The sequence below is a fragment of the Salmo trutta genome, chromosome 9 (genome assembly GCF_901001165.1).
Source record: "Salmo trutta chromosome 9, fSalTru1.1, whole genome shotgun sequence".
NCBI lineage: Eukaryota > Metazoa > Chordata > Actinopteri > Salmoniformes > Salmonidae > Salmo > Salmo trutta.
This window is the reverse complement of record NC_042965.1, coordinates 13,046,713-13,070,096: the sequence shown is the minus strand read 5'-3', so window position 1 is coordinate 13,070,096 and position 23,384 is coordinate 13,046,713. Positions and strand designations below refer to the sequence as shown.

Below are 23,384 nucleotides of genomic sequence, written 5' to 3'. Positions count from 1 at the left end.
ATGAATTTGCGTGATGCTTTTCAATCAAACGTGGAATAAATAATTGATGCAGGATCAGCACCTACCATGACAAGTGGGACTTCTGAAATAGCTAAGCACATTAAGGTGTAATTTTTATGGCTGCCACGCTCCTAGCAAAGGTGTGAAAGTACAGAGCTCATTTAAAGCACAGCAGATGCTATCGACTGCTTCACTGTAGCTTGGGTTTTCTTAAAGCCTTAAATTAAAACTCCACCCAAAAACTCACTTTTGGTATTTGTTTCATTAGTCCATTGTTGACATAGTGCCAACATGTTATGCTTGTCAGCGCTAAAGTTTTCAAGATATGTAACTTTCAAAATACAGAAATCATCCCAAAACGCAGCATCACATGATGCTAAATGCATCATATTTGGATGATTTCTGTATTTTGAAAGTTACACATCTTGAAAACTTGACAAGCAAAACACTTTGGGACTATGTCAACAATGAACTAATGAAACAAATACCAAAATATCGTTTTGGGGTGGAACTTTCCTTTAATTCCTCAAGTCTACAAACCTGTCTGACTATATATGCAACATGTAAAACTGGACATGAATATGTACATTACAAGGAAGTTCAAGCAACTTAACCAATGCAGAGCCTAACATAGAACAAAGACCAGCAAAGGGTGATTGGAAAAGCTTTGGCTTGTGTCTTTTAATTGCAAAATGGTAAACAGTAAAAGTATCAGATTGTTGTCATGTTTTTTTTCTACATGCTGGCTGGATGCAAAGGAGCCCCTCCCTTTAATTAGGCTGGCTCCCAGATTAGTCTTTATTAAAGTCAGCCACGGGATATGGCCAAAGTTCAGCCTCCCAGGAGCTGCAGCAGGCAGCAAGCACAGCAGCACAGACACACCACTCATGTTTAATTGCTTCTGTAAACGGTCTAATTCCATTCCTCAGGGTAATCAGGCATGTTTTCACCATACAGGGCTGGAGGGAGCAATGCAGGAACAGTCAGGGAGGAAATGTAACACCAACCAGGTGGTAGCCTACCATATAATACCACGAGACTCATGTCATGTAACCAACCAACTGCACATAGACGTCAATTACTTCAGTTCACCTCGTTACAGTAAAATGTTTTAATAGCATTTTTTTTCTCCATTTGATCATTTCACATATTGAACAGGCATCCAAAATTAAATTGAATGCAACATTTATTAAGGAAATAGAACTCTACTGGGAAACACACAATAACATTATAAAAAAAAAGAATGGACATTTATCTTCTTCCTTCACTTCAGCCAGATTCATATGATGGTCTAAACATCACTGAGTAACAGATGACAGGCCATTGAGAGGGATTGTGAGTTCATCATCTAAGTGATGGGATATCCCTGACAATAATAACAAAAGCAATGCCACTGTTAGTGATAGCGTTTTAGTTGTGTCCATGAGAAAGCTTATTTTTGTCTACTTTAATCTTACTATAGATCCTAGACAGGGTCCAGACTATTACCTTACTCATTGCAAGACTTGTCCAAAAGCACCAAAGTTCTGGATATGCACACAGTTGGGTGTCCTTTACTTACAACACGTAGCCTCAGTCCTGAAATAGTTCATGTGGTCCATATTGTCTTTGAAGGACAGACCAGCACTGCACCGCACACGACTCACCATCACTGTGTATCTGTACACTCTCTCAAGCATGGATATACACAACAAATCTGAAATAGATACTGCAAGCAAAAAGAACCTCCTGGTCAAAGAGACAGGGTGGTAGTTGGTGATCGGGAGCAGGGTGAGCAGGGATGGACGGTCCTCTGGAGATGAGGGAAGCATGAAGGGAAGGATGAAGGCACACCGCAACGCTCTAAGCACTCAGCACACCTACAGACAAGAGCAGAACGTTAGTGACTAGACATACAGCATGTCTGTAGGTCTCCTATCATGATGGTAGTGTGTGTGAAATACGTATGAAAGTGTGAAAGGCCTCATGGTCCTGGTCCCTCTTTCACCTTCTGGTCAGGCAACACAGGGTTGCTCTGCAGTGGGGGCAGGTGGCTGCTGAGCAGTGCCCCCCCTGGCCGGTCGTGCTCACAGAAGATGGTGCCATTGACATAGTGGAAGCGGTCGCCTGGCACCAGTCGGTTTCTACAGGTGGCACATGTGAAACACTAGGGACAAAAGACAGACACAGGAGTTAGAATCCTCATCCCAAATGTGCCACTCAAGTCCAGGCCTAATCTCTTGTGAACAGACTACGCAAGATTTTAGTTCTGGGTTAACCAAGGTTAGTCCAGGCCTAACTAGCGTCATAAGCAAACGCTAAACTCTAACATCAGGTACAAGGTAACTTTAGGTCAGTGTATAGCACTTATTTCCATGGGTTTCACACAAACAACTGTTACACATTCACTGATGACGACATAACTAATAACAGTGAGACCTTAACTGCCAGGGGGTCTTACCTTGAGATGATACACATTTCCCTGTGCCCTCATCACCATCTCATTAGCTGGGATGGACTGGCCACAGGTGCTGCATGCCCCACTGTGCCCGAACAACCTACAGACCCAAAGCAGAGCCAGATCAGTCTCAGTACCCTAGCCTGGGAGATAAAGTCTACATCCTCCCCCTTCCTATTATATCCTCTCCCCAGAGCCAGATCAGTCTCAGTGCCCTAGCCTGGGAGATAAAGTCTACATCCTCCCTCTTCCTGTTATTTCCTCTCCCCAGAGCCAGATCAGTCTCAGTGCCCTAGCCTGGGAGATAAAGTCTACATCCTCCCCTTCCTGTTATGTCCTCTCCCCAGAGCCAGATCAGTCTCAGTGCCCTAGCCTGGGAGTTAAAGTCTACATCCTCCCCTTCCTGTTATGTCCTCCCCCCAGAGCCAGATCAGTCTCAGTGCCCTAGCCTGGGAGATAAAGTCTACATCCTCCCTCTTCCTGTTATTTCCTCTCCCCAGAGCCAGATCAGTCTCAGTGCCCTAGCCTGGGAGATAAAGTCTACATCCTCCCCCTTCCTGTTATGTCCTCTCCCCAGAGCCAGATCAGTCTCAGTGCCCTAGCCTGGGAGATAAAGTCTACATCCTCCCTCTTCCTGTTATTTCCTCTCCCCAGAGCCAGATCAGTCTCAGTGTCTTAGCCTGGGAGATAAAGTCTACATCCTCCCCTTCCTGTTATGTCCTCTCCCCAGAGCCAGATCAGTCTCAGTGCCCTAGCCTGGGAGTTAAAATCTACATCCTCCCCTTCCTGTTATGTCCTCTCCCCAGAGCCCAATTAGTATCTCACCTGATATAGTCGCTCCTACACAGGATCATGCCTCCTTTACTGTAGCAGGTGGTGCCAATGTCGCCCAGGTGTGCATGGCAGCAGGAGCAATTGAGGCAGCGTGTGTGCCAGTAGCGCTCCATGGAGAAGAGCAGGAAGCGGTCAGCGATCTTTCCTCCGCATCCAGCACAAGACCTGGGGGGTGATGCCACACCACCTCCCACCTGACTGTTCACCATGCTGGGCCCTCAGGAGCTCCTGTTAAATAAAAACTATGTTGACACTTCAGCTACATGGGAAAAGTACTGTAGCATGCTGTTACAATGACCTCATTGACAACGTCTCCCTCATCCACTATAGTTTTGATTTTGTCTATGGTTTTGTTAACAACTTCATTACACTGTTCATCAGCAGTTGTCTAAGACAGGGCTTGAAGTGTTCAAAAACAAACAGCCACACAACAACCAATATGATGCATGGCCTAATGCCTCACTCACTCTATCAAAAACTGACCTGACAGCAGTGAGCCCCAAAACAACTACTACTGGAAGGGGTCAGGTTATCCAGAAGTCCTAACAGGTGACCACTAAAGCAAGCATGCATGGGCAACATAAAGAATTTGAACTAAGTACAGTGTTTAGTCAACATGCTCATGTTTCACTACTGTACACCTTCATACAAAGGAATTCCCCACACCCTTACTTTCTGTATGTTCGATAGTTCAAGAACATGTAGGAATCTCTTACAGGACACGCCAGGTAAGCTGTACATGTAGGTTTTAATGATGATGCCCATATTAGTTGTTGGGGGCAGTTTTTTTATTCCAAATACCAAGCAATACCAAGGTATACCTAGAAAGTGTTAATTTGCCTCCATCACAACTCCCCAGAAACATTGGAGGTCCACAAATAATCTGTTCACTGATTGAACAAAATAGGCTAAATTATACTAAAAACAATAATAGAACATTTATAACACGTTTTATGACAATCCACGAAAATAACACCCATTTAACCTGTAATTTTAAAGGTATCACAATGAAAAAATACGTCAGTGTGATAATGTAGTCTAAGCATCCAGGTTTCTGCAAAGAAAATTCACGTTTAGTTTATTCAAGTTGGATGAAATATTTGGGGAAAACAATTGTGATTTATATTCCACAAGACAAGGGAGCTTTATATATTCATACAGAACATTTCCTATGTGTATAGTCCTGGTTCTGAATAGTATAATTTTTTATATAGGAAATCATACGGTGAAACACAGAAGAGTGCGAATGATGCCCTTGCATGAAAACAGAATAGCAGTCTTAAAACAGGAGGCTCTTGGTTGAACTTCGAACCAGCATGCAACAAAGAATCAAGATGCGGTAAAGATAGCCTGTATGTAATACAAATTCATATGAACATTACGGTTAGCTCTGTTTTGGTCATGAAAAATAGGCTAATTTGCACACCACAGCGAACAGAGAGATGCTCACCTTGATGTGCGTTCCAGATAATTCCGACGTGAAGAAGTTCAGTTGTAAAAAACAATAATAATACAAATAAATCCAATGGATGACAGCGGATAGTCTTTCAACAATAGCTAATCCAGACTGTGACAATCTAGCACTTCTCTGATATCCATATCAAACAAATAAAGCGAAACATTTGCGAAACTGGTTATTTAAAACGAATTGAAGCAATGTCAAAAAGGAAAAGCGCACGTTGTCAAAGATGCAATTTGATACAATGGAACTAAATTCGTTTTAAAGAGATGGCATAAACCATTTTTTTTTCATCAATTAGATGTATTATCCGACTCTCAACTATGACTAGCGTCTTTGACAGCTACACTATTTACTGAATTGCACAAGGGGGTAGTCTATTTAATTCGCTTTATGGTGACGTTTTGAACATGCAGTGTGCGCAGCCAGTCAACTGTCAGGGGTGGGGTTACTGTCAAAATGATGTATGTGTTGTAGCTGCCCAATGTACATTCATAGTCTCATTAGATTGAACTAAACTATAACTGTTTTCAAATATGACAATCCTTTCCACAATTCATATGTGCAATTAAAACGCACACGCTGTCATGAACCACTTCCACTTCCATGCATGATGTAGTCTATTCAGAATCCCACAAATTAGATATTTAATAGACATTTACATTTCTGTTAAGAAAAGTTAGGGGAGGATGTGGCAATACATGTATTTGAATATAGGCTAATATTGTTTAGGCTAAATTATGTATACCATATTTCTCTTAATAAATGAAGAATTGGGGGTAAACAATAATGCCTGGAAAATATAATTTTTTCCAAATAAGACTGAATCTTAGTATTATAAGAGTTATTAAATTGAGCTGGAGCCAGGCTCCTGCATATTGGGTCTAAGGGAGAGCCCTAGTCGTAACCCTAAACCTAGCTTCATGTCCACACCCCGGCTCAACCCTAACCCTAGCCATAATCCTAACCGTGACCATAAACATAACCCAGGGGCAGTGTTACAGCTGTTTCAGTTAACTTTTGCTGCGAGTTCTATTCAGAATCAAAATGTGCATTTATGAATTTAAGTATATTTCTGCACTGCATCCTAAGTGCCAGTAGAGGACAGTGTTCTCTTGTGCTGTAGGCCTACTGTCTCCTCATCACTGGACACTGAACAGCTAGAACTTCAGTGTACTGGAAAACAGTGGTCTGCAGAAAACGTCCACCCAGTGTAGGTTTTCCTTTAAATATATATATATATATATATATATATATATATATATATATATATATATATAGTACCAGTCAAAAGTTTGGACCCGCCTACTCATTCTAGGGGTTTTCTTTATTTTTACTATTTTCTACATTGTACAGTAATAGTGAAGACTTCAAAACTATGAAATAACACATATGGAATCATGTAGTAACCAAAAAAGTGTTAAACAAATCAAAATATATTTTAGATTTTAGATTCTTCAAAGTAGCCACCCCTTGACTTGATGACAGCTTTGCACACTCTTGGAATTCTCTCAAGGAGCTTCACCTGGAATGCTTTTACAACATTCTTGAAGGAGTTCCCACATATGCTGAGCACTTGTTGGCTGCTTTTCCTTCACTCTACAGTCCAACTCATCCCAAGCCATCTCAATTGGGTTGAGGTCGGGTGAATGTGGAGGCCAGGTCATCTGATGCAGCACTCCATCACCTTCTTGGTCAAATAGCCCATACACAGCTTGGAGGTGTGTTGGGCCATTGTCCTGTTGAAAACAAATTATAGTCCCACTAAGCGCAAATCAGATGGGATGGCGTATCGCTGCAGAATGCTGTGGTAGCAATGCTGGTTGTGTGCCTTGAATTCTAAATAAATCACTGACAGTGTCACCAGCAAAGCACCATTACACCTCCACCTCCATGCTTCACGGTGAGAACCATACATGCAGAGATCATCTGTTCACCTACTCTGCATCTCACAATGACTCTGCGGTTGAAACCAAAAATGTCAGACCAAAGGACAAATTTCCACTGGTCTAATGTCCTTTGCTCGTGTTTCTTAGCCCAAGCAAGTCTCTTCTTCTTCTTGGTGTCATTTAGACTTGGTTTCTTTGCAGCAATTCGACCGTGAAGGCCTGATTCACGCAGTCTCCTCTGAACAGTTGATCTTGAGATGTGTCTGTAAATGGTACTCTGTGAAGCATTTATTTGGGCCGCAATTTCTGAGGCTGGTAACTATTGGTCTTCCTTTCCTGTGGCGGTTCTCATAAGAACCAGTTTCATCATAGCGCTTGATGATTTTTGCGACTGCACTTGAAGAAACTTTCAAAGTTCTTGACATTTTCCAGATTGACTGACCTTCATGTCTTAAAGTAATGATGGACTGTCATTTCTTTTTGCTATTTGAGCTGTTCTTGCAATAATATAGACTTGGTCTTTTACCAAATAGGGCTATCTTCTGTATACCACCCTACCTTGTCACAACACAACTGATTGGCTCAAATGCATTAAGAAGGAAAGAAATTACACAAATTAACTTTTAACAAGGCACACCTGTCAATTGAAATGCATTCCAGGGGGTTACCTCGTGAAGCTGGTTGAGAGAATGCCAAGTGTGTGCAAAGCTGTCATCAAGGCAAAGGGAGGCTACTTTGAAGAATCTTAAATATAAAATATATTTTGATTTGTTTAACACTTTTTTGGTTTCTACATGATTCCAAATGTGCTATTTTATAGTTTTGATGTCTTCACTCTTATTCTACAATGTAGAAAATAGTAAAAATAAAGAAAAACCCTTGAATAAGTAGATGTGTCCAAACTTTTCACTGGTATGGTGTCTCAAATTATTAAATGTTTTTATTTTTTACAAAGGATGGCTCAAAGTAAGTTTATTTACATGTGTACATATACACCACACAAATTATATGTGTTTTAGAAGTTAACCTTTCACTAAAATTGTATCTAATGGTCGCATGCTAATTGCTAACCGCTAATGTTAGCTAGCTCAGCGCTAGGTGCTATCTAGCCCACCATTTCGGCCTACTAGCTAGCATATGTTGTTGTTAGCTAGCTGTTCATGGGTTTTTGTTACATGCAATACACAGGCATCTTCTATAATTTGGTTGTACAATTAGCACTGTATAAATAGTGTGAATGAAATGTACTGTTGTTGCCCATCCAATGCATGGGTGTCATAGCTACATACACATCTAGTGAGACAAGGCCGTGTTTATACCAGTGGAGGCTCCTCAGAGGAAGAAGGGGACAACCATCCTCCTCAGTGAATTTCATAAAAATAGTGAAACATTTAAAAAGTTATCCTTTTTAGATAAAACTATACAACATATATTCACGTCACCAAATAATTGATTAAAACACATTGTTTTGCAATGAAGGTCTACATTAGCCACAACAGCACTCTGTAGAGTAGCACCATGGTGTAGCCATAGAACCTCTAGCTTCCGTCCTCCTCTGTGTATATTTACTTTATTGCAAAACCTAGGAGGCTCATGGATCTCACCCCCTTCCGTAGACTTACACAGTAATTAGGAATTTTGACAACTTCTGGAGGAAATCCTCCAAACTATCAGAGCTCTTACACCATGAACTGACATGTTGTCCTCCCAATCAAATGATCAGAGAATGAGTCTAGTACAGAAATCATAAGCTACAGCTAGCTAGCACTGCAATGCATAACATTTGGTGAGTAGGTGACTCAAAGAGAAAAACAATAGTTGAACAGTTTTGAACAAATTAATTTCTTCAAAAATGGAAGAGGAGCAAGCGAGAGAGAGGTAGCTATATTTCATTCATTTTTTTGACATTCACTTACTTAGTTAGAAATTGCAGCTAGCTAGTTTAGCCTACTCAAACACGTGGCTCAAACAGAGGGATGCTATGTTAGCTAGCTGACTATGACTGTCCAACACCGGAACTCTTCCAAGTCAAGGTAAGCTTTTGGTTTTACAAATTTACTGCTAATATGGTGACAACAATGTAGTCTGTGTGTAGAGGTTATGAATTGAAGGTTTGGCTTGGAAAGTTTTTTTTTGCCTGATCACAGGCAGCTGATGTGTTGGGCATTGAAGTCCACAAGCAAAGGGAAAAGGTGAGAGGAGAAGAGCATGTAGATACGAGAAGGAATACAACAAGCTGTTTGCATGTAGTTATGAAAGTTAACTTTTTTCGTGTGATCAGGGGTGTATTCATTCCACCGATTCTGTTGAAAAACATTTCTTAAATGGAACGAAACGGGTATAAACATACCTGAATTTGTCCAATAGAAACTCTCATTTGCAACTGTGTGCAAGGTGGTATTGAATGTGTCACTGTCTGTCACAAATCTTTCTCTAGACCTGTGTGCACCTACATTGTAAACTTTAATTCATAGGCTAGGTTGTAGCAAAAAAAATTAAAAAATAACATTTGAGTATCATGTAGTAGCCTAAACCTATCGGTGTTACATTGAACTGGGTGAATGGAATATAAAAGACAGTATGCTGTAATAGCAATAAGGCCATGCTCATTAAAAAAAAGAATCGTCCTCCCTCATCTTAAACTGCACCGACCGCCACTGGTTTATACAGGAGACAAAGAGTGAAACTCTCAGATGCCCTTTTTACATACAATAGCAATGTCCTGCACCGGTGTCCCGGCCACCAAAACAACATACATTTAACTTTGTGCTTATATCCATTGCAGGTTCTTGTGCCAGATGAGTAGAATGAAAGCAGACGTTGAATTCCACCCACCTGGTCTAAAGTGGCTGCTATATCGCCCGTAGTTCCATTAATCACCAATTGCTGTACTTTATTGAAACACTAATTGCCTCTGTATCAGAACTGCCAAGACTGTTTTACTGAAAATAGCAGTAATTATGAGCTAGGTACACATTTTGGTTTCCTACTCTAGTCCATATGCCTGTAACTCTGTGCACTGCCAGTACCACATGCATAACTTGTGGCATATCTCGTTGATTATAATGACATTTGGGTAGATGTTTGTGATACATCCAGTGTACGGAGCCAAAGGCATGTGGAGCCAATTTCAACCAGGTGGATGGAATTCAACTAGTGTTTTCACAACAGTCCAATAATCTCAGTAATTTCACAAGATATCAAACATTGTTTGGGGGATCTACCATCAAGGTCAGAGTGATATATGTCAAAGGTTGGAATTCACCTTTTACATCTCTCAATCTGGGGTTGCTGGGGCTTTAAAGTAATGTTCAGACTTGAATTGTACTAATATGCATGACTTGATGCATTTGTTTACTGTGTTCTATTGTTTTACACAGTTGAGAGTGCTTACAGAGGATGAGAGAGACATTGGAGAGAAGTTGATGTGGACCTGATGAGCGGTGAGGAGGATAGCCTGCAAAACAGCAAATGAGTGTGGTTCGTCAAGCCACCTTATTTCTGGAGTGAGGTGTACTGCCCTTTGTCAAAAACTACAGTGGTTAGAGAGGGAACAAAGATACTTGGCGAGCCACACCACACGGATCATGTCTGGTGCCATCTGATGCTTACCTGTTTCCATCTGGTGCCATCTGATGCTTACCTGTTTCCATCTGGTGCCATCTGGTGCTTACCTGTTTCCATCTGGTGCCAACCTGTTTCCATCTGGTGCTTACCTGTTTCCATCTGGTGCCTACCTGTTTCCATCTGGTGCCTACCTGTTTCCATCTGGTGCCTACCTGTTTCCATCTGGTGCCTACCTGTTTCCATCTGGTGCCTATCTGTTTCCATCTGGTGCCTACCTGTTTCCATCTGGTGCCTACCTGTTTCCATCTGGTGCTTACGTGTCCTAGGTGGAGCTTATGGGGTGTACTTTAGTTTCAGGCCCTGCTTAGCCTAAATGCAGATACTATTACCCGCTTTCTCCTGCTCTACTGAAATGAATTATCATCCTTCAAGAAGTGATTAAGTGGATTTGTGCTTAAGTGGAACTACAACATGTTTAGTGATAGTATAGTGATGTCGTGAGGTGATGGTTAAACCTTGACAGTGGTGCTCAAATGTTATTTCTGAAAAGGTGTAGGAACCCTGATGTGTGATAACAATAAAATATTATTTAATAATGTATTCATTCATTCATAATTCACTGTGATTAATTCATTCAATAATGAATTGTGTTTTAATATACCAGTGACAACCACAAAGGCAAGCTATCAATGACTAACATTCAGTGGGGGCGAATAAGCATGCGCAGCCTTGAACAAGGGCACGGTCATTTACTGACATTTATGGCAGAGATGTTGTGGGACATGGACTGAGATGTAATGCAACTGATGTCAAACGGGCACTGGAATTTCAAAGATGTGTCCTGGTCCATGGGTGGACGTGTGTGGTCATTTCAGGGGATTTACTGAACCGTTTCCGGACATATACACGTCCGTGCACAAAAGCGGTCTGTTATTGGAGATATACGGGACGTGTGCAGGACCGTACAAGGCTGGACACTTGCCACAAATTTCCAGAAACGGTACGTTTTCAGACTTGTGCACCGGAATGTTCGAGATGTAAATGTGCCTTTGCATGCAGCGATGTATAGACATCCTTTACAGTTATACAGTATGGCTGGACAAGTTATACATTGTGTTTTAAACTCAAAACAATGGTCCCAGGCTGCAGTACTGAACTGCTGGAACAGTTCCATTTTGATTAAAACTGACTCATGTTAAGAGAGTGAAACTCCTCTCAGAGAAAATGCTTTGCTCAGAAAAAGGTGCTTATACGACAGTTGTCTTCTGCAGAGGATGCTATGGTTGTTTTGGGGAGTGTTTCTGCTCTAGTAATCCTTCCCCCCCAGGCCCCCACCGCCACTTCCCAGAGGCCCTGTTGATTTCCGACATATTTCCTTTTCCTATGTCACAGCCATGTTGAAACTCACATTTCACTGTGAGGCTGGACAACACCATCCAGTCTGGTGCCCAGGCCAATGTAAACTCCACCGCAGCAGGAGGCTACAGCCAAAATAATCACTTTCACAGGGGAGAGAACTGCATACACTCACCGCCTTCATGAGTAACGCTCCTTTCACCGGATGCTCTGCTTTCATATGTTTCAGTGTAAGTCAACTACAGTACATCACAAAGCTTTTGTTTAATGTGGACTGGACCCTAAGTTGTTCTTTCACACAACCTCCTATAACCTCCTCCCCAGTCCTCATATTGCCATGGCTTTCACTGAAATACAAGAGCACCTCTTTGACAGCCGTTTTGTCAAAGGAGGATGATAGTCTTTCCCTACATTTACAACACCAAATAGCCCTACTATACAAACACTACAGACCATAGTCTTTGGGGAAACGTGGTACAGTCAGATGGGATACAGCCAATAGGAGTTATGCCTTTAGTGACGACAATGGCAGATAGTACTGCCGTCTCTATGGTGATGATAGAATGCCATGTGTGCTCTGTCGATTTTAACAAAATGCAAGGAGGTTGCATAGGCCTATAAAAACAAATTGTAGCCCTATTCCCAGACGTATCTCTAACCTAAGGCCTGCCCTAGCCTTTTGGGGGCAAGATGACACCTTTTGCCACAGGGTGGAGAAATATTTGCAGTTTTGAAGCAAATTTCTTGCAATTCTACACATTTTGCCATGACTTATGCCATGTTAAAGGAAAATTCCACCCAAATCTATCTTTTGGTATTTTTTAGGATTATCATATAGTCCCAAAATGTTTTGCATGTCAGCAATCAAGCTTTCAAGATATATACATTTCAATATACAGAAATACAGTCAGTATGATGCATTTTGCATCATATGAAGCAAAAGCAGCATCATATGATGCAAAATTCATCATACCGGCTGTATTTCTGTATTTTGACTAAGATAACCAATGGGGGCCCCCTAGAGGTCAGGGAACCTGAGCACGTGCCCAGTCGGTAATTCGTTTAGATAGCTGGCTAGACTAATTTACCAATCTGAAAATGTTAGCTGACATGGGCTAATTGAGTGACTGTCAATGAATGACATAACAAACAAAAAAAATTGATGATGCGCAACCAAATTTTGAATGTGCATCTTGTGTATGATACTGTTTTTACTCTCAACAGTAAGTTGAGACCCCAACTGAATTCCTAAAAACTTGGTCGGGGACACTCTAGCAAACTGCGGGGCCCCAAGTGGTCACTTTAGTGGCTAGGGTCGGCCCTGCTCCAACTTTGTAGTGTATGCTTGATGTGTCCAAACCTACATTTCTAAGCTGATTACATTGAGGATGTGGATAGGTGACACATTGAGATGTACTAAATACATTAAACAGTAGGCCCATGCTGTGATAACCTCAGAGTCACCATTTAGGCAACTAGCACACTAAGCCAGACAGACAGGTCTGTAAAGAGTGGTGGGATAGACAGAGGAGGTGGTCAGGGTGGGATAGATAGACAGGGGGAGACATAGGAGATGGGGAGGACAGGGTGTGGAATTTGGGAGGCTGCTGTGATGTTTGTGATCCAGAGACAAGCCTGTACATTATGTTGAAGGATATGAGGGAACATAAACCTGGCTAGAGCACTGGCCGCGGCCTCACTGGAGACCCAACTTGCCTCTTCTCCCTGGCCCTAACGCCAGAACAACAGGCTGGCTTTCAGCACTGCACCCCTCTTTGGAGTTATGTACTCCTAGCCCTAAAGTACTTCATAAAGTAAGTGCCAGACTTACAGTGCATTCGGAAAGTATTCAGACCCCTTCCAACATGTTTATCAATCTACACACAATACCCCATAATGACAAAAAACTGTTTTTTAGAAATGTTTTCAAAAACATAAATACCTTATTAACATAACATAATTGCTATGAGACTCATAATTGAGCTCAGGTGGATCCTGTTTCCATTTATCATCCTTAACATGTTTCTACAACTTGATTGGAGTCCACCTGTGGTAAATTCAATTGATTGGACATGATTTGGAAAGGCACACCTGTCTATATAAAGGTCCCATAGTTGACAGTGCATATCAGAGCAAAAACCAAGCCCTGAGGTTGAAGGAATTGTCCAGAGACAGAATTGTGTCTAGGCACAGATCTAGGGAAGGGTACCAAAAATGGAGCAAAGTACAGAGAGATCTTTGATGAAAACCTGCTCCAGAGTGCTCAGGACCTCAGACTGGGGAGAAGGTTCACCTTCCAACAGGACAACGATCCTAAGCACAGTCAAGACAACGCAGGAGTGGCATTTGGACAAGTCTCAATGTCCTTGAGTGGCCAAGCCAGAGCCAGGACTTGAACATCTCTAAAGAGACCTGAAAATAGCTGTGAAGCGACACTCCCCATCCAACCTCACAGAGCTTGAGAGGATCTGCAGAGAGGAATGGGAGAAACTCCCTAAATAAAGGTGTACCAAGCTTGTAGTGTCATACCCAAGAAGACCCAAGGATGTAATCGCTGACAAAGGCACCTCAACAAAGTACTGAGTAAAGTTTTTTTAATTGTCATTATGGGGTATTATGGGGTGTAGATTGATGAGGAAAAAAAACAAATGTAATCAATTTTAGAATAAGGCTGTAGCATAAGAAAATTCTGGGTCTGAATACTTTCTGAATGCACTGTACCCCCTCCTTACAGCAGCATCCCAGACCAACCACCCTATGCTGTCATCTAAATCACCATCCACCTGACGCACCTCTCAGAGAAGCACAAGACAGAACACGTGTTGGTTTTATTTAATGTATCAGAGAATTATTGATAAGAATTCAAACAATATATAAATCTTAAATATATATAATAAAATCTTCCCTCCAGTATAAGAAAGTCTCCATACTATGAGGCAATAAAAACATACCCCGGAAAATGAGGTGATCTGTATAATTTGCCACTCAACAAAGAGTGAAGTCTGTACACTATACTCTGTAATATGACAAACACACACATGTAATCTCTCTCTCTCTCTCTCACACACACACACACACACACACACACACACACACACACAGGTACAATCATTGATGACGTCCTGTCCTCATTCGACCATCAACGTATCAGACAAAACACTTCATCGTACATGAATGTATGGGATTGCCCATGGTCATCGCTCATCACATCCTTACACATTCACTGGCCTCACTAATTTACACATTATGACAAAAAGTAATATGTCCCTCATATACATGCATACAAGTTCCTTTCTTTTTTCCCCCCACTGTGGTTATAGAGGGTCTTGACAATGTTAACAAATAAAAATAATTAATAATAAGAGGGTGATAAGCAGAGGATTCAATGACATATTTCACCCACAAGTCCAACATGACATTAAGAAAGTGACATCAGGCCATCTATGGTCTGTTGTGCTCAGTGCTGTCCCTTCCTCCACCGGAACAGTTCCGTGGCTGGGTCATCAGCAGGGAAGGGGAACTGGACCTAGCCGCAGAGAGTTGCACCAAATAGCTACCCATCTCTCATGTTGGATAACTGGGGGCAACGTGTCAGGAAGCTTAAAGTGCAAGCAATAGTTCTGCATGGTTGGGGGGAGCAGCCACCTAGCTCTCTCTCCCATAGTCTGGTGCTGGTGCAGACGAGGAGAGGCTGCCAGCCACACTGATGTCCAGGAAGGGGCTGAAAGGCAGGGCTATCCGTGGGCAGAGGGCGTATGGAAGATGGGGAGAGACTAGCATGCCCTAGCCCTATCCAGTGTGTCGAGGCTGGGGTTGGGCATCCTCCTAATCCTGACTCAGTGCCTGAAGGTGTGGATGTCATTGTGTAGGCTGACAGAGGGCCTTGAGGGGGAGCCGTGATTGTGACAGCTCTTCTTGCAGCTGCAGCGCTGGATCCACATGACGTTGCGTGTGAAGCCCTCTCCGCCGGGACAGTGGAAGCGCAGGCGGACGGTACGGGTCAGTGAAGGGGTGCAGCATCGTCTGTCCGTACAGGAGCCGCAGCTGCGAGGTCGATAGTGCCGTGCTGTGGAGCAGCCAGCAAAGTTGATGCTGATTGGCTCCCGAGGGCGCACTGAACGCTGGCACTTCTTTCCCCTCTGGACAGTCAACAAACACACAGTTAAACACACAGACAACTGAGCTACATAAACCATAAGTCATATTGCAATGGTTCTCATTAAAAATGAAATATTAATATGTTCTGTGTGCCATACTTGTTTGTGGAAAATGATGAAGCATACATGTCAGACATTGAGTGGAGCCTCATTGTACCTTGATTGCTGGGGTAAGTCGCAAGTCACATTGGCGGACTTGACACAGTCGTGTCTCTCTGACCAGCCGGCAGTCTGCGTTGTTATTAGTCACCCGACTGGAGATGCCCATCCCACAGGTAGTGGAACATTCCGTCCAATCAGTGGTCTGTGGGAAGCATCTGGCGCTTAGCGACACCTGGGACCTGGGGAGGGGCACTACCTCTGTGAAAGGAGAGGACAGGGAAACATACAGGGTTACAATTATGAGAAACATACAAGGTTAAGATCATGACCAAGATAGGATTATGCCTGGATAGAGACTGTGGAAGAATGAGACATTGGGATAGGTTGTTTACTGTACCTCTAAAGGTGACTCCAGTGCTGGCCTGATAGTGTGGCTGTTCCTGGAGCTGGTTGTTGATGTGGTTTGGGAGGGGTTGTGGGTTGGGCAGAGCTGCCTGTGGAGGTTCCTCTGGGTCCTCACTGATGTGGTTGTTGTCGTCACAGACCCACTCCGCACAGCAGCGGCCCAAGGGCCGTGCCAGCCTTGGCTGGGAGCAGCGCCAGTCGGGCAGGGACACCTGGTGGGGGCAGAGTGGCATGCAGCCCACCACCCCGTCCATGCAGCTGCACTGGTGCTGGCAGCTGGGCTGGAAGTCCTCTCCATGCTGGTAGACACGCCCGCTGAACTCGCAGGACCGGCCCTTGGCCTCCGCTAGGGAGAGACACAGACACATTATCAGCACAGTGGACTTTATACCACTATGGCAGTGTTACAATGATGCTGAGCATTTATCTACTTGAATTATCACATTTCTATTATAATTCTGAAATCCCCATACCCAGCTGATACACCCATACTTCTGCATACTCCCATACTGGCCCAACCACCTCTCTCCCGCTGATGTTAGGGGTGCTCCTGGTCCTTACCTCGGCACAGGCCTCTCTCTGGGTTTCCCCCAGCCCCCAGGTGGCAGTGCAGGCCCTTGATGTGGTCACAGGGCTGGCTGGGGCTGCAGTCCTGGTTGAACTGCCTGGCACACACCTTACAGCAGCCACAGGCGTCTGTCACCCAGCTAACGCCCACTGGGCACAATGGGGGTGATGGGTCACAAGAGCACTGGGCAGGACAGTCACTCTCCCCCTGAGAGAGACAGCAGTGTCAGTGTTATAGATGTGTTGGGGTCCGCAGAGCAGCAGTAGGGTAGAGGTGCAGCCTCGTCTTTACTATGACTAGTAGTACAGTAGTATACTCTCATACTGGAGTGTCTTTCTTCATTGTAACAAAATACCAAAAAAGTTATAATTTTTATTTTTTTACAAAAATAGTTTATCATTTTGGAAAAACAGAAACACATCGTCACTAAAATAATGCAAAATGTAGAGAGAACGAGAGAATGGGAAATATTTATTTTTTTAAAAAGAGGGCAGACAGGTAAGTATGCATCTATGAAACTCACCATGACAGCAGCACTGTAGAGGAGAACGAACAGGGTCGAAACAGTCCTTCTCAAACTAACCAGAGAAAACATCCTGAAAGCGTACTTTCCAAAATTACAATCAGAGGTCGTTAGATGGAGAACAGAAACCTGGTGGCTGTGACGATATACTGTCCAGAGAGGAGAGAAGTCTGTTGATCTGTCAGTTTACCTATTCATTCATCTGAACCGATCCATAGTTCTATGCGAGCGCACTAAAAGCTACACTAGTTTGGCGTTTCTTCGCTCTCCTACAGTGTCAGCACAGCTCAGCTAGGGTTAGCTTCCCTTCATATAGAGAGAGATTCCCTCTGTGGTGCCTGTACTTATAGACACAGGCAGACCGCCCACTCCCTGTGACATCAGCTCTCCTCTTAAGGAGTAAGGGAAAGTGTATGGAGGGGGATTCAGTGAGTGGAGTAGGAGAGAAAGAAATTGCACCGTTGCTACATTGCTATAATGAGAAAGCATGGTTATACTATGAACACAGTACTGTAGGCACTTCAGTGCACTGACATCTTACTATTTATATGTCCCTAATGCTATTGAGAAACTACAAGAAAAGCTTATTGCTGGTAAATTCACAATAAGCAAAGCTAAGTGTGGAGTAACTTCAAATAGTATTTAATTTCTTTCAAATAGGTTGAGCATTTGATTGAGCCTGCCTGAAGTGCCAGATGGGTGTGGTTTGCACTTTTGGGACTATTCTATCTGTCCCATTGTGCCAGGCAAGCTCAGTCAAGTGCAACTAAAGTATTTGAATGAACACAAACACTATTTGAATCCAGGTCTGCAGAGCTTTGGGATTCCCATACCGTGGAGTGACACTGTAGCTCCATTCCTGCATATGAGCAGTGTTTGACAATGGCGATCACCTAAGCTAAGACCGATACTGGAAACAGAAAAACAAGTGTAGGTGTCATGGGAAAAATGAGTGAGGAATCCCGCTCTGGCATAGAATCCACTTTAATAGGGGAAGTGGTGATGCAGATAGCTGAAAAATCTGTGCGTACAACTCTTCAAACAAACATTCTATTACCTGGCCGGGCTGGCCCCAGAAACCCCACTGAAACACACTGCCCAGGCCAGGACACGTATCCTGTGTTCCCTCCATCTCTTTCCTAATGGCCACATTCCGGGACCAAAAAAAGTACCTTCTACAGGTTCCCATGTTCGGTAGGAAAAACTAAACATTGCCATTGTCATCCCAGAGGAATATAAATTGTTTTGCTCGAGGGCAGGAAGTCCCTGCGTTAGCCCTTGGCTCTCTCTGTTATGAAACACAGGAAACATAATTTAGCACATTTGATGAGGCCACTGAAAACCTGCAAAGCGAGAGAAAGGAGTGAGTGGGAATATAGTCTCTCACACCACAGGAGAAGGCAAAGAACATACATAGGACCTGTTTCTGTGGATCCTTGCTCTATTTGTCAGACCTGTCCTCACTTAACCAAGTTCACCTTCACAAAACCACAACGACAACACAGCTTCATCTACAAAGGCAAATCCTAAAAAACATCAAATAGGATATAAATAATAACGGTTTAGAATTACACATGTATTTCTTTGAATACAAAAAACGCTTCAGAAATTCAACAATTGGGAGGAATGAACCAAAATGAAAAACCAAAGATAAAAACGGCCATGGATATGTTGAGAGTTGAGGCAGCAGGAATATGTGTGTGTTAAGATCAGTGGGAGCAGGTGAAACCACGGAGAGCAGGTGTTGCTACCTACCTGCCACTGACGTGGGGATGGAGGAGCACTGTGGAGAGAGGAGGAAGAGAGAGAGAGAGAGAGAGACACATGAGCCACACCCAGACACCCAGGCCACTAGGCTGAAACCACCAGGATTCTGGGAATGTTTGAGAGAGAGAGAGAACACACCTTGTAGGGGAAGGAGGGGTGGGAGGATTAGGGCAGAAGTCTGGATTCCTGGCATTCCTGACCCACAAAGACAGGATGTGTGTGCTGGACGTGGTGCATGGGACACTGACGAGAGGGGGAGGGGGGCCTGTTTGGCAGTGTCCCCCCCTGGCCCTCAGCCAGCGATTGTTTGTCAGCCAGACAAACATTTCCAAAAACAGGGGGGGGGGGGGGGGGGGGGGGGTCAGGAGCCGTGACGATTTATCACCGCAGTCCCTTTGCCATCTACTCAGCCTAGTCTCAACCTACACCTCAGTTATCATACAAATCACCCACGATCTGAAGATTCACTCATATGACTGCACCCTGATCTGCACCGTCCCTATTGTATGGCTGCAGTTAGCAGCTTCTCTCCTTTGGAGGCTTTTACAGCGGCTTTAGGTCTGGTCTACTCACAGTCTGAAAATAATGGTCTGTGGACATATTTATATTGTTGGCAACTCTAATGCCAGTAAGTACCCTGCATAGTGCCAAGAAAGGCCAATGTTGATGGAAAACTCTGTATCACTGGTGAAGAAGTAGGTAAACAGGAAGTCTATCTGCACAACTCTCAGGAAGAGTTGTTCTAATGTTCTAATCTAAACAGATCTGCCCTGAACACGCAAAGCAGTGTAACTGGATGTGTGTGTGTGTGTGTTCCATATCATATAATAGCAAACAGACCATTTTATTGAAGTCAACGCCATCAGACTGGTTTACTGTAGCTATTTACTTCACTAAAAGTCAATTTCAAAAATAAACATCTGACAAATATGTGATTTGCATTCTGAGTAACAGTATATAACAGTGGGAGCAGCCTCACATGTATTTGGGTAAACATAGACATGTGTGGAATCAGCTGTGTGTCAGTGGTTCACCCTAACCCATCCCATGATACAGCCTCTATAGGTCAGGCCACTGGATTCCTCATACTAGTGTCCTAAAAACCTTGGCTGGTACACTCAATCATAAGTAGCCCGTAAAAGCGTCCCTTCCAAAAGTGCCTGTTTGTTTGCCAAATGCCCATAAATGTACATCTATGAGAGAGAATACTAATTACACAACAAATAAATATGTTACACTTCGCACATTCCTTTAAGGCAGTTGAGCAAGACAGCTGTGAAAAGGATGATGTCATGGGCCCCGGCCTTGTGGCGTATGGGTCCTCATGACTGGCGGTAGACATCTGTGCATCTTCCCTCCAGTAGGGAGACAGGTAGCCTAGTGGTTAAGAGCATTGAGCCAGTAACCGAAAGGTCACTGTTTCAAATCCCCAAGCCTACTGGGTGAAAAATCTGTCAATGTGCCCTTGAGCAAGGCACTTAACCCTAATTGCTCCTGTAAGTCACTCTGGATAACAGCGTCTGCTAAATGACTAAAATGTAAATGCACGCTCCTCCATGAGGCCCCAGAGAAGAGCCTGATAAGTAGACCCGTGCTAGCCTAACGCAGGTGTGGCTGTCCTGCACCCATTAAGACACAAACAGGCCTCATTTAACCTGGCGGCTGCCCAAACAGGAGCGCAGAGGGAACCTGTAGTCTGTGCATTCCTTCACCCAGCCTAATAGGAGTGATGAAAGCAGCCAGAGACCCCATGGGCAGAGCTCTCCACAGCACTAACCTGTCCATTGTGTGGCTGACTGACATGAGCAGGTATGCTACAGTCAGATACACCCCTTCTCTGAGAGAAGAGAGGTATGCATGCCCAGTGTAATCAGTCGGCCTATGCTGTAAGCCGAAACTACTGCTGAATCACCTGATATTGTGAAGCACACCCACCTACAAGGTTATGAGTTGTGGAGTACTTGCATGACAGCCAGGGACCTTACAAATGCAATGCATAGAAAATGAAATAGAACCCCAGGACAAGACTACTAGACTGTGACAAGGGATTGATTATAATCCATTTACTGTAATAATGTCTGAATCCAGACCACCTATACAGTCCATTTCAAAATGAATCCTCTCTTTTACTGTAGCCTACCTAATCAACTGTGGCAACTAGATTACGAACATTCACAAAACACTTCTCAGAATTCAAAGCTCAAATTAAATCAGACAAACAGATGATGGGCCACAGCAACCATACCTACTGGGGTTTCTTAAGCTGCACACTGCCTATTAAGTCAAAAATAATAAAATGTTATTCATCACATGCTTAGTAAACAAGTGTAGACTAACAGTGAAATGCTGACTTATGAGCCCTTCCCAACAATGCAGATAGAGAAATAATAGAAAAGTAACAACACAGAATAGTAAAAGTAATAATAAATACAGAATGAGTAACGATAACTGGCTATATAAAGTGCCTTCGGAAAGTATTCAGACCCCTTGACCTTTCCACATTTTGTTACGTTACAGCCTTATTCTAAAATGGATTAAATAAAAACATTTCCTCAGCAATCTACACACAATATCCCATAATGACAAAGCAAAAACAGTTTAGACATTTCTGCAAATTTATAAAAATAAAAACAGAAATACCTTATCTACATAAGTAAAGTATGCACTACCCTCTGTAGCGCCTTGCGGTCGGATGCCAAGCAGTTGCCATATCAAGTGGTGATGCAGCCTGTCAAGATGCTCTCAATGGTGCAGCTGTATAACTTTTGAGGATCTGAGGGCCCATGCAACATATTCTGAGGGGGAAGACTGTGTTTGTGTGTGCGGACCATGATAGATCCTTAGTGATGTGGACAGCAAGGAACTGGAAGCTATCGACCTGCTCCGCTACAGCCCAGTCAATGTGAATGGGGGCATGCTCGGCCCTCCGTTTCCTGTAATCCACGATCAACTCCTTTGTCTTGCTAACATTGAGGAAGAGGTTGTTGTCCTGGCACCACAATGCCTGGTCTCTGACCTCCTCCTTATAGGCCGTCTCATCATTGTCGGTGATCAGACCAACCACCGTTGTGTCGTCAGCAAACTTAATGATGATGTCGGAGTCGTGCGCAGCCACGCAGTCATGGGTGAACAGGGAGTACAGGAGGGAACAAAGCACGCAGTGCTGAGGGTCAGCGTGGCGGATGTGTTGTTGCCTACCCTCAACACCTGGGGAGGCATGTCAGGATGTCCAGGATCCAGTTGCAGAGGGAGGTGTTCACTCTCAGGGTCCATAGCTTAGTGATGAGCTTGGAGGGCATTATGGTCTGGAACAGTGATGTGTAGTCAATTAACATTGTTCTCACATAGGTGTTGCTCTTGTTCAGGTGGGAGAGGGCAGTGTGGAGTGCAATATAAATTGCATCATCTGTGGATCTGTTGGGGCGGTATGCAAATTGGAGTGGGTCCAGGGTATCTGGGATGATGGTGTTGATGTGAGCCTTGACCAGCCTTTCAAAGCATTACATGGCTACAGATGTGAGTGCTAAGGGCCAATAGTCATTTAGGCAGGTTACCTTGGTGTTTTTGGGCACAGGGACTATGGTGGTTTGATTGAAACATGTAGGTATTAAAGAGTGGTCAGGGAGAGGTTGAAAATGTCAGCGCATGCTCTGAGTACGGGTCCTGGTAATCTGTCTGTCCCGGCGACCTTGTGAATGTTAACCTGTTTAAAGGTCATACATCAGCTACAGAGAGTGTGATCACACAGTCATCCGGAACAGCTGGTGCTCTCATGCATGGTTCAGTGTGGCTTGGTTCGAAATGAGCATGGAAGGTTTTTAGCTCGTCTGGTAGGTTCGGTTCACTGGACAGCTCGTGGCTGGGTTTCTCTTTGTAATCCACAATAGTTTGCCAGCCCTGCCACATCCGATGAGCATCAGAGCCGACGTAGTAGTATTTGATCTTAGTCCTGTATTGAAGCTTTGCCTGTTTGATGTAAGTGTCCGGATTAGTGTCCCGCTCCTTGAAAGCGGCAGCTCTAGCCTTTAGCTCAGTGTGGATGTTGCCTGTAATCTATGGCTTCTGGTTGGGATATGCCCGTACGGTCACTGTGGGGATGACGTTGTCAATGCACTTATTAATGAAGAAGGTGACTGATGTGGTAAACTCTTCAATGCCATTGGATAAATCCCGGAACATATTCCAGTCTGTGCTAGTGAAACAGTCCTGTAGCTTATCATCTGCTTCATCGGACCACTTCCGTATTGAGCGTGTCACTCCTGATTTCCGCTTGTAAGCAAAAATCAGGTGGATAAAGTTATGGTCAGATTGGCCAAATGG

At 43.7% G+C, this 23,384-nt stretch overlaps 2 protein-coding genes across 2 annotated transcripts; both read right to left on the bottom strand.

Annotated features, from left to right (window-relative positions):
* Positions 1-653: 653 nt before the first annotated feature.
* LOC115199923 (LIM domain transcription factor LMO4.1) lies at positions 654-5,070 on the bottom strand. The gene is made up of 5 exons (XM_029762471.1): positions 4,722-5,070; positions 3,263-3,499; positions 2,441-2,537; positions 1,988-2,146; positions 654-1,859 (listed from the first exon to the last, which is right to left on the bottom strand). Exons 2-5 carry the CDS (start codon positions 3,478-3,480, stop codon positions 1,851-1,853), a joined length of 483 nt encoding a protein of 160 aa, XP_029618331.1. The 5' UTR covers positions 3,481-3,499; positions 4,722-5,070; the 3' UTR covers positions 654-1,850.
* A 9,285-nt stretch (positions 5,071-14,355) lies between these two features.
* On the bottom strand, positions 14,356-17,607 carry LOC115199922 (CCN family member 1). The gene is made up of 5 exons (XM_029762470.1): positions 17,298-17,607; positions 16,768-16,981; positions 16,199-16,552; positions 15,857-16,059; positions 14,356-15,681 (listed from the first exon to the last, which is right to left on the bottom strand). Exons 1-5 carry the CDS (start codon positions 17,367-17,369, stop codon positions 15,379-15,381), a joined length of 1,146 nt encoding a protein of 381 aa, XP_029618330.1. The 5' UTR covers positions 17,370-17,607; the 3' UTR covers positions 14,356-15,378.
* Between the last annotated feature and the right edge of the window lie 5,777 nt (positions 17,608-23,384).

Excerpts from the sequence above, each read along its gene's own strand:
- LOC115199923 (XM_029762471.1), bottom strand. The coding sequence starts at position 3,480 with ATGGTGAACAGTCAGGTGGGAGGTGGTGTGGCATCACCCCCCAGGTCT. Across the intron at positions 2,538-3,262 it reads TGTAGGAGCGACTATATCAG|GTTGTTCGGGCACAGTGGGG; the intron begins GTGAGATACTAA and ends TTGGGTCTGTAG. Across the intron at positions 2,147-2,440 it reads GAAATGTGTATCATCTCAAG|TGTTTCACATGTGCCACCTG; the intron begins GTAAGACCCCCT and ends TTTTGTCCCTAG.
- LOC115199922 (XM_029762470.1), bottom strand. The coding sequence starts at position 17,369 with ATGTTTTCTCTGGTTAGTTTGAGAAGGACTGTTTCGACCCTGTTCGTT. Across the intron at positions 16,553-16,767 it reads AGAGAGAGGCCTGTGCCGAG|CGGAGGCCAAGGGCCGGTCC; the intron begins GTAAGGACCAGG and ends GTCTCTCCCTAG. Across the intron at positions 15,682-15,856 it reads GACTTACCCCAGCAATCAAG|AGGGGAAAGAAGTGCCAGCG; the intron begins GTACAATGAGGC and ends TTGACTGTCCAG.